We start from the raw sequence: 9,573 nt of genomic DNA, 5'->3' as shown, positions 1-9,573 counted from the left end.
AGAGAGAGAGAGAGAGAGAGAGAGAGAGAGAGAGAGAGAGAGAGAGAGAGAGAGAAGGGAAGAGCTACTGTGGCGGGGAGAGTGAGAGCTGTGGGGATGGTATGAGCAGAGACACCAGGAGCAAGTCACTACAGAACGGACCCTTCAGTCCTTCTTAGCTGCATCCTTCCAGCATCCTGACCCTGCCTGACTAGTGACCCTGCCTCAGAATGGACCTGGAGGAGGGGAATAAGCTTGGGGTGACCCTAGCCCTGGATATCCTTATCACTGATTCGCTCCCACAAACTCCACCTGGTGCTCACACAACTGGGCAGGGGGCTCGAGGCAGGCAATACAGAGCCTCCATCTGCTCGTTCACAGTTGCCAGGACCCATGGGCCCCATCCTCATCAGCGTTGCGCAGTCCAAGGCAGGCAAGAACAACAGTGGACGGAATGGCCGTATTAGAGGCTCCGGTGGCATGATGGCATGCCAGCCTTTTGTATGAAGAAGACTGCATGTGGTCCCCCACAAGCAGAGACGGCAGCACAAACATCCAGTCAACTTCTAAGAAGCTGTCCTTGTAAATACAGCTTGACTGTCAGATGACATGTGCCTTTTTAAAGGACACACTGCAAGTAAGGACAGTGTCTTTTATGCTAATGAGGGTCGGCCAAACCAAAACACACTCAGGTTCACAGGTAGTGGGAAAATATGGGTGTGTGTGTGTGTGTGTGTGTGTGTGTGTATTTTTAATGACTGAAAAGCCCTTTTTAACATTTTTGAATAACTAAGAAAAAAGTGAAACAACTATTTGGGGAAATGACTGCCAAAAGACTGAATACAGCTGTCCCCTTGGAAATTCCTGCTTAACTCCATCAGATGGGCTGCAGGGACAGAATCAGGAAGTAGCTCTTTCCTAAGGACTCTTGGCGTTTCTTTGGGAAGCGGTCTATCTACCTCCTTCCTGGGGAGTGCAGTGGCTTCTGGATCAATCTCACTTGCAGTGTGAGTCCGCTCACCTATGGAGGCCCTGACAGACTCTGCTCAGGGAGGAGTCAAGAGACAACAGCAGCAGTGACAGCTGTCCCTGCACACAGCCAGGCCTCCAGACACACCTCCCTGGACCTGCTTATTGATGCTTTTCTGTCAACGTCTAGGGATAGGGGGACAGGCATCTCCATGGGCCACGGTGACAGGCAGTGGGCTATGCGAAAGCAGGGGAGCTGATCCTCAGCGCTTAATCTCAGGTTAACGGAAAGGAGAGAGGGTGTGCGACACACATCTGGGCTCTGGTTTCCAGGCAAGCTCAAAACTCCACAGAAACAATTGCCTGGTACTTCTACCCAAAACCTCAGTGATCCCTATTCCACACCCACTCTGGCACAGCTGCTGCACAATGCTACTGGCCACGCCCTCCCTCTTCAGAGCAGAGCAGGGCAACAGATGGAGTTGCCCAACAGCTGGCTGACAGTAAAGACTCCTTGATTTAGATAAAGCAAGGCCCCTTCCAGGGGGAAAAGCCTGAACAGAGTAAAATGATCCAGTCTTCTAAGAGTCGCTGACAGAGCCCTCTGGGCTTCTCCTTCATGCTGACTTGGAGGCAAGCTCATCATCTGTGCTGAGAACTACATTTCTCCAGGCATGGTGCTTTGCTTCATCTGACCAAGCAGTTCAACATGAAACAAAACCGAGAATTTTATATTTAGGAAAAAGCAAACAAGAGCTCCTGTTTGGGGACAGCCATTGGTGGCAGACTTGGTTAGAGCCTTGGCTCTTCTAGACTCTCTTGACCTTTCATGGGTAGGCAGGGCAGCTTGGGATCTCTCTTCCTCTGCCTTTACCCAGAATACCTCCTGCTCTCCCTACTCAGCAGCTCGTATGGATCTTACTGGGTCCCACGTGCTTCTCTGCCAACCCTGCAGGCTACGGAAGCCATGCTCTACAGACAGATGAACATCCCCATCCAGCATCTGAGTCTAGGAGCTTCCTGGCCTCACTGCAAGAACCTGAGGTCAAACAGACAGGACAGTGTCTATGGAGGATCTATGGCCCACGTGTACCTGGCTGTCTCCCCTGACCTACCCTGGGCCATCCACCAGGATAACCCACGGAGAGGCAATGGGGGCTCCTTGAACAGCAGAAGCAGCAGGCTTCAGAAGGAAGGAAAGGACACAGACACCAGAACTACTGCAAGAGCAGAATGGCCCTGTCTCCAAGAATGAAAGGCTCCGTGGGGTGAGGGCTCCAAGCTCAGCAGATGGGCCTGACTTAAGGGCCATTCATCAAGCCACATGTCTTCATATGCCATCATTGTTTCATATGCCTATACACATGTCTTAACACACATGTGGTCATAGATGTGCACATGCACACATCTGCATGTAAGATACATGCCTGTTCATAGTGACCTTGTCAGCTATGCCAAACATGCACCTCCACTATGTCTCTGGCTGCCCAAGCAAGCTCTTAGCCTCAGGCCTCTGTGGGATTCAGCATAGACAGTGGCAGTCATTGTGGCAGCCTCTGTAAGCCTGGGCTTAAGTGTGTGGCACAGGCTCTGTGAGGACTAGCTACCTATGGCAAGCAGGGCATGCCTGCTGTCCAGAGCTCTGACCTGACCCTTCTTTCATGGTCCCTGGAAAACACTGGTCAGGCCACCCACATCTCCCGACAAGAAACACTTACAAACCTGGATCATTTCATTTCCAGCAGGCAGATCAAGTGTGTCTCCTCCCAGAGGCCAAAGCTGGGAGGGATTAGCCTGGGCCACTGAGTCACCGCTGACAGGAATGGGATTCTGGCACAGGCCCCACGACTGGAAGAGATCAGAATGGGGGCTATAGGCTCTGCAGGGACTTGTCAAGCCACAGATCCCACCTTGTGGGGAAGAGGTAGGAAAAAGGAGAGGTGCTGACATAGTGCAGCTGCCTGGTTTGCTATCTCCTGGTACCTCAGAAGCCAGGCCACATGTGGAAACCCCAAGTTAGGAGTTATAACATAACCAGTTCCCCAATTGTGTTACATTTTTACAGATTCATCCATAATGAATTTAAGGTAACTGCAGTTGCATGTAAGGAAACCTTTGCAATCACAGAACTGGTTTCCCAGAAAGCTCTGCCTGTGTTGATTGCAGCAAACAACACCCTCCCTGCTCAGCACCCCAACAGTGCTGTCCTACCAGCACTGCCAAGAAAACCACTTTCTATAGGAAACATGAAGCTGCTTAAATGTGAGGTGTTATACTGTAGAAAAACCTGAATTTGCAATATTAAGACAAAGGTGTAACTTGACCAACCAATCAATGAATGGAAGCAAGATTCCCATCTGGAAAAAGCTTAGAAAGTCATGGCTTTCAAAGACTAGAGCTACCAGGCCTGGCTTACAAACTGTCTCCCAGTGAGGAGGCTGTGGGGCCTGGATGCTGGCTACAGGATCTGACCACATCTGGTTCAGCTATAGGGAGGAGCTGGTGAGCAATCACCTTGGCTGGCTGCTGTGACCAGGAGACCAAGATACGTGTCAGGGTGCCATCATCATACTCGCTAGGAGTACTTGCCAGGAAGGTCTGGCCATCCCGAAAAATGTCCAGTTCTGGCCATGCTTCTTGGGCCTGCCCCCGTGGGCCTCTGGTTCGCTCTCAGGAGTTGTCATGCTAGTGACCATTCCTCCTCCAGCAACAGGGGAAGACAAACACCTGTTCTGCTGTGTGGGCCTTCCTGAATCTGCCTCCAGCACCAGAAGTTCCAAGGAGTTTCCCAGACAGTTAACAAAACAAGCACCTTTTAGCCACACATGATGGCTAAATCATCTTAGCATTTGATAGGGAGAAGCAGAGTTGAAAGCCAGCCTTGGCTACTTAAGTGAGTTGGAGGCCAGCCAGAGCTACATGAGACTAACAAGCTAAGTAAGCTTTCACTGGCAATGCTGCTCTCAGCTGAGAGCTATGACGGCCACAAGGACACTGGAGGAAGGCAGCTGGGTAAGATGGAGCTTCTCTGAATCGCTGCAGCCAGAGATGGCAGGCAGGGAGGGGAAGAGGACGTGTGGCATCTTTCCACACAGCCTCCAAACAAGGATCCAGAGATCCCAGCAACACTGGACCACTTGCTCTGTGACTGACAGTTGCAATGGAACCCAACAGGTATGTACTACAAATGTTAAATGTGTGGTGTATCACAGTGAGCACAGGAAGGCCCGCTGCACGACCTGAATCAACCACATTCCAGTCCCTGGCATCTCCTGGCAGTGCTTCAAGAGACTCACACAGGTTGAGGTTTGACCTTAATGTTAAATTGGTGAAGAGTAAAAACCTGAGTCAGATCCCAGCTACCAGACAGCAACTATAAGCTTGGGTTGGGTGACGAAGGTGCATTTTGGCTGCCCAAGAAAACCAAGTAGTCAGTCTTCTTGGGGATCCTCGCTGCTGCAGAAAGGAGTCTGGCAGATATAAGCCTTTAGCTACAAAGGCCACCACAGCATGGCACACAGGGGGAAGTCTGTACTTATCTCCCAAAGATAAACTTCCAATTCCTTCCCTCAGCCTGCTCACCCTGCATCTGGAACAGAGCCCTGATCTGCAGGTTCTCCCAACAGGCTCTGGGAGGTGGAAAAGTCTGACTGCAGTGACATAAGAGCTGACGCCAGGCCAACAGCCAGACCCTTCATCTCCAGGCAGCCAACGCCAGCTAGCCTACAGCTGACCTCAGGGCTCCCCAGGGGACAGCACAGACTGACACACCACAGACAAGGACAAGGAGCAGGCACTGCTACATTCCCGACTTCACTGGTAGCAGCTCCCCTAACACATTCTGAAGCACTGCCAATGATTTTCAGACGTAAGAAAGAGCGGCAACGGGCAGGAGTTGGAAGCTGTGCACTGAGGGGGCCAGGAGGGCTGTGCTTCGAACACACACCATCTGCTTTTCCTCCATCCACTGCCAACTCTGCAGCTCTACTTAAAACCCAACTGAGATAATGCAAAACTGGTGCTAACCCTAAAATCAATGCAAGAAGCCCCAGGACCTTTCAGCAGTATCTGCACATCAAACTCCAAGTCCCACCAAGAGTCTACTAGGGGTAAAACCAAAATAGGAGAAAGGAAGCCTTGTGCCAGGAGTAGACACGCTTCCCAGTGGAGATTAGTGTGGCCAGAAGACGGCCTGGACCACAGCTGCAGGGAAAAGGCCCAAGAAGCTTCAACTTGTTTCTCACTAACTTGATCCAATCCAACAAGGATCTTTCCGCAACCCATGTGCTAGCTCAAATAGTAATTTTCTCCCAAAAGAGCGGTGGGGTGCTAGAAAGACAGCTATCCAGTAATACCTCCAACGACTGACCTGCTCAGAGAGACTAGCCACCAACTTCTCACATATACACACATTCCTACGGCAAAATTCTAATTGACTATGCCTCGCTGTCCCTCCCTACACCAGTATGTTTGTGTATGTGTGTGTATGCATGTGTGTGTGTGTGCACACATGTATGTATATCTACCAGCCAAAGATCAATGTAAATTGCTCTCTATGTTCTATGTTGAGATGAGGTCTCTCATTGAATCTGGAAATTGCTAATATGGCAAGCCCGGCAGGCCCATAAACTCTAGAAAATCTCTACCCAGTTCTTCAGGGCTGGGATTACAGATGCAGATGGTCACACCAGGCTTCTTATGTGGGTGTGGGGACTGGAATCCAGGTCCTCATGCTTGTATGGCGAGCACTCTACCAAGTGAGCCATATCCCCAACTACTAATTTTCTGGGTCTCTGTCCTAATTAGGGTTACTACTGCTGTGATGAAACACCACAACCAAAAAGAAGCTGGGGAAGAAAGGGTCTACTTGGCTTACACGTCTGCAATGTAGTATGTGTATCAGTGAAGGAAGTCAGGAACTCAGGGGGCAGAAGCCTGGAGCAGGAGCTGATGCAGAGGCCATGAGGGGTACTGCTTACTGGCTTACTTCCTCTGGCTTGCTCAGTCTGCTTTCGTATAGAACCCAGGACTACAGCCCAAGGACAACAGCACCCACAAAGTGCTGGGCCCCCCCACATCAACCACTAATTGCGAAAATGCCCTACAGGCTTGTCTACAGGCCAGCTCTCAGGCATCCTCCTAACTGAGGTTCCCTCCTCTCTGATGGCTCTAGCTGGGTCAAGTTGACATAACCTAGCAGCTCAGCCTTGCTCTGTAGCCCTGCTTGGCCTCCAGAGGTGAACGAGCAGCTGCCCTCCGTGGCCTCTCAAGTGTAGGTGCTCTCACTCTTGCTCAGCTCATTAAGTTTTAAGCCTTGTGTGTGTGTGTGTGTGTGTGTGTGTGTGTGTGTGCGCGCACGCGCGTGCTATGCATGTGTTTGCATGGGAAAGGGGTTATGGCACACACATGTAGAGGCCAGAGGGAAACTCCAGATGTCTTCCTTCCTTGTTCTCTGCCTCACCCCACTAAGATAGGGCTTCTCAGCAGATATGGGGCTCCACGCTCTCCTCCCTGGGTCTCACTGCGCCTGCCTCTAGCACTGGGGCCATGTGCAGCATTTACATGGCACCAGGACTTCAGACTTAGGACCTCATGACCTTGGGGTGGAGGGGTATGCCACCATACAACAGGCGTGGTCTAGAGCCCCTGGCTGCAGTGACTCCTCCTAGCCTCATCTCCAGAGCCCTGGGAAGATGTGGTCTCGCACACTGAGCCAGGAGAGGGCCTGGGCTGTTGAACAACAGGTGTGCAGCAGCCAGGCAGGCTGCCTGAGAGAAGCCCCCAGGCTGAAGCCTAGCCATGCTTCCAATACGGCGTTCTCGTGGGCTTTGCCGCTAAACTGGGGGTTAGCAGGGGGGACCTTAAGGTAGAGGGAGCCAGACATAATACCAATGGTGATATGGGGTGGAGGTGGGATGGTCCTGGTCCTGTGGGTTAGACAGTCTCTGCAAGTTGGACGAGCCTCCATGTCTTAGTATGACCTCACTTAGAAACAGGGCCCCTAGAGGATCGGGGTAAGCCCTGACCTAAGGACACGTGTAGTGTCTTTCCAGACTAGGGACATCCAAACTCAGGTCACAATTCTAGAAGGCTGTAAAACAACAAAAGCTATCGGATGATGTGACCGTAAGCCAAGGAATACCAAGGACCGAGTACCAGAAGCAGAAAGCCCTTCCAGAGTCTCGAGAAGTAACGAGGGCAACATGATCTCCTCTGTGAAGGCAGCCTGGCCTCCACTGAGGATGGGCCCCTCCGCAGCCTCACAAGTGCCCTGGACCCCTCAGCAGGCCCTGTACAGATGGCCTCACCTGCTCTGAACATCTCTGGCCTTTAGAATGATGGCTGTGGCATTTATTTCATTCTAAGATCCAAGTAGGGACCAGGGGCTTGGGGGTCCAAATCCAAAACACAAAAAAAGCCTTTCACTTGAGGCTACCAACTGGACCACAGGCTGATAAGAACTTCCCAGAATACCCTGAGGCCTCTCTAAAGGCTCCTGTCCTCTCCTGCAGCTGCTTTGGGCCAGCTCAATGCCCTTCAAAGGAGCCACCAATGGTCTCTTCTAACTGCTTCCCTGGGTCCTCTCCACACTCTCTAGGGCCCCTTCCAAACAGGGGTGACAAAGATAAATGCTGGTTCTCTGCTGGTGTCAGTAGGAATCTATAGTATCTTAATGTAAATAAGTCACCAGAATGCAAAACACACACACACACACACACACACACACACACACTAGTGACTTTAAAAGCCAAATTCCAGCTCTGAAGTGGGCAAAGCAGACCTATCTGATAGCCTGAAGAGGCACAGAGGAACAACTTCACATATCCATCCATAAAGAAAAAAGTCATCCCATGCATACTGAAGCAGGGCCCACTTGGCTGGTGGGGTAGTGCACACTAGCTGCCCAGCCTGTCTCACATGTAGCTGAGTGCTGCCAGGTTACCGTCTTCCCCCTGAGCCTCCTCAAGTCCAAGCATTTCTCAGAGCTCCATGCCCCGGGACTCTGCTAGCAAGGGGTAAGCACTCAGCCCTGAGAGCCTGGCTCTGACCACAGAACTCAGAGTGAAGTGTGATGGGAACTGACCAGTCTTGAGAAACTCCCCAAGGAGCATCCCAGCCTCTGCCCGCAGTCGCAGACTCCCGGGCTTTAAGTGGGAAGCAGCAGCCGGTCCCCACTGAAGCACTGCGGCTGCTGTCATAGACACTGGGAAAATGAAAAGCTTCCTTAACATGACATGACAGTTGTTCTTTATGTCAAGTCTTGTGACGCATCATAAGCAAGAGGCCACTTTGACATGACTAAGACCAAGAATCCAAAACACTAGCACATGGATTGTTTTGGGAGAAGAGAAATTCTGCAAGCAATGCCTCCCCCCAACAAAAAACAAACAAATAAACAAAAAAACACTTCCAAGAATAGACTGGGGGCAAAGAGAGCCAGTGCACAGCTGTCCTTGTTGCCATGGTAACACTGGGCACTGGAAAAAAGCCCCAGTACAAGGAAAGAGCCCTTCCTCACTGTGGCCCCTTCACAAATGACCCATTTCAGAGATAGAGCTCAAGCTATAGCATCACCCACTAAGGAAGCCATATACACTTCTCCTTTCTGCCTAAGGCTTGCAGGTGAAGGAGGCAAGAGTGGGCTGGAGAGACAGGCACCTGCAGTGAGTGAGGGGTCCTGGAGCTGGAGGAAGCTGCATGAAAACAGACAGGAAGAGCACCCTGCTGCTGGGGGCGCTGAAGCCTAAGACCTTAGTGGCTATAGCATACTAGATGTCACAGGATCTCGCGGCACTGCCATTCAGCCTAACCAGAACACCACGACGACTCAAGATGCCCGGGACAGGAGAGGACACTAGCATGGGGATGTGTAAGGAGCTGCAGGGGCCTCGGGACCCAGGACAGGAGAGGACACTAAAATGGGGTTGCGTAAGGAGCTGTAGGGGCCTCAGGGCCCCGGCCCAATCACAAGCGCCCAGGACAACCTGAGAGTAGCAGCAGCCAGGACTCCGGATTCTTGGCACAGACGTTACCTTGTCTGTGACTCTGAGCTGCACTCTGCCCGTGAGGAAACACAATTCTGGGATACTGACTCATTTGTCCAAGCTCATAGGGCCAATAAAATCAAGTGAACAGAGGAGACCTACAGGCAGTGTCCCAGCCTGGCACCTTCCATGTTGGGACTCTCCACGCTGGTGACAGGTTCATTAGAAAAGAGCAAGGCGAGCAACAGTAGTGATGGCACCAAGAAGCTGCAGTGTCACCAACCCCAAAAAACAGCTCACTAGTCACACTGAACTTCTCCTTCAGCATTTCTTAGGGAAGAGCACAGCCTTAGGACTTGGCTCGCCTCTGGTCAGCATGCTCCCAACTCTCTGGAGGGGACCTGTTGAGAGCTCAGATTAGGAGCCTCTGAAGAGAATCAATGAGCGCCGACCTGCTCCAACTCACCATGCTCTGGCTGGCCCTGTGACACTTCAGTGTAACTCACCATGCTCTGGCTGGCCCTGTGACACTTCAGTGTAACTCTCCATGCTCTGGCTGGCCCTGTGACACTTCAGTGTAACTCACCATGCTCTGGCTGGCCCTGTGACACTTCAGTGTAACTCACCATGCTCTGGCTGG

General features: G+C 51.6%; 1 protein-coding gene across 12 annotated transcripts in view; it reads right to left on the bottom strand.

The window, feature by feature from the left end:
- Banp (BTG3 associated nuclear protein) overlaps positions 1-9,573 on the bottom strand; it is a 77,479-nt gene that overhangs the window by 2,687 nt on the left and 65,219 nt on the right. For 9 of the 12 annotated variants that reach the window (XM_029532397.1, XM_029532399.1, XM_021220125.1 and 6 more), the window contains one exon: positions 2,671-2,796. The exons of the other annotated variants lie outside the window; for them this stretch is intronic. In XM_029532397.1, the coding sequence (XP_029388257.1) occupies positions 2,671-2,796 (126 nt within the window). The remainder of the gene's footprint in view (positions 1-2,670; positions 2,797-9,573) is intronic. 12 annotated transcript variants of the gene reach the window in all.

The sequence above is a fragment of the Mus pahari genome, chromosome 20 (genome assembly GCF_900095145.1).
Source record: "Mus pahari chromosome 20, PAHARI_EIJ_v1.1, whole genome shotgun sequence".
Classification (NCBI taxonomy): Eukaryota; Metazoa; Chordata; class Mammalia; order Rodentia; family Muridae; genus Mus; species Mus pahari.
Note: the sequence above shows the minus strand (reverse complement) of the source record. Positions and strands in the feature narration are given on the sequence as shown.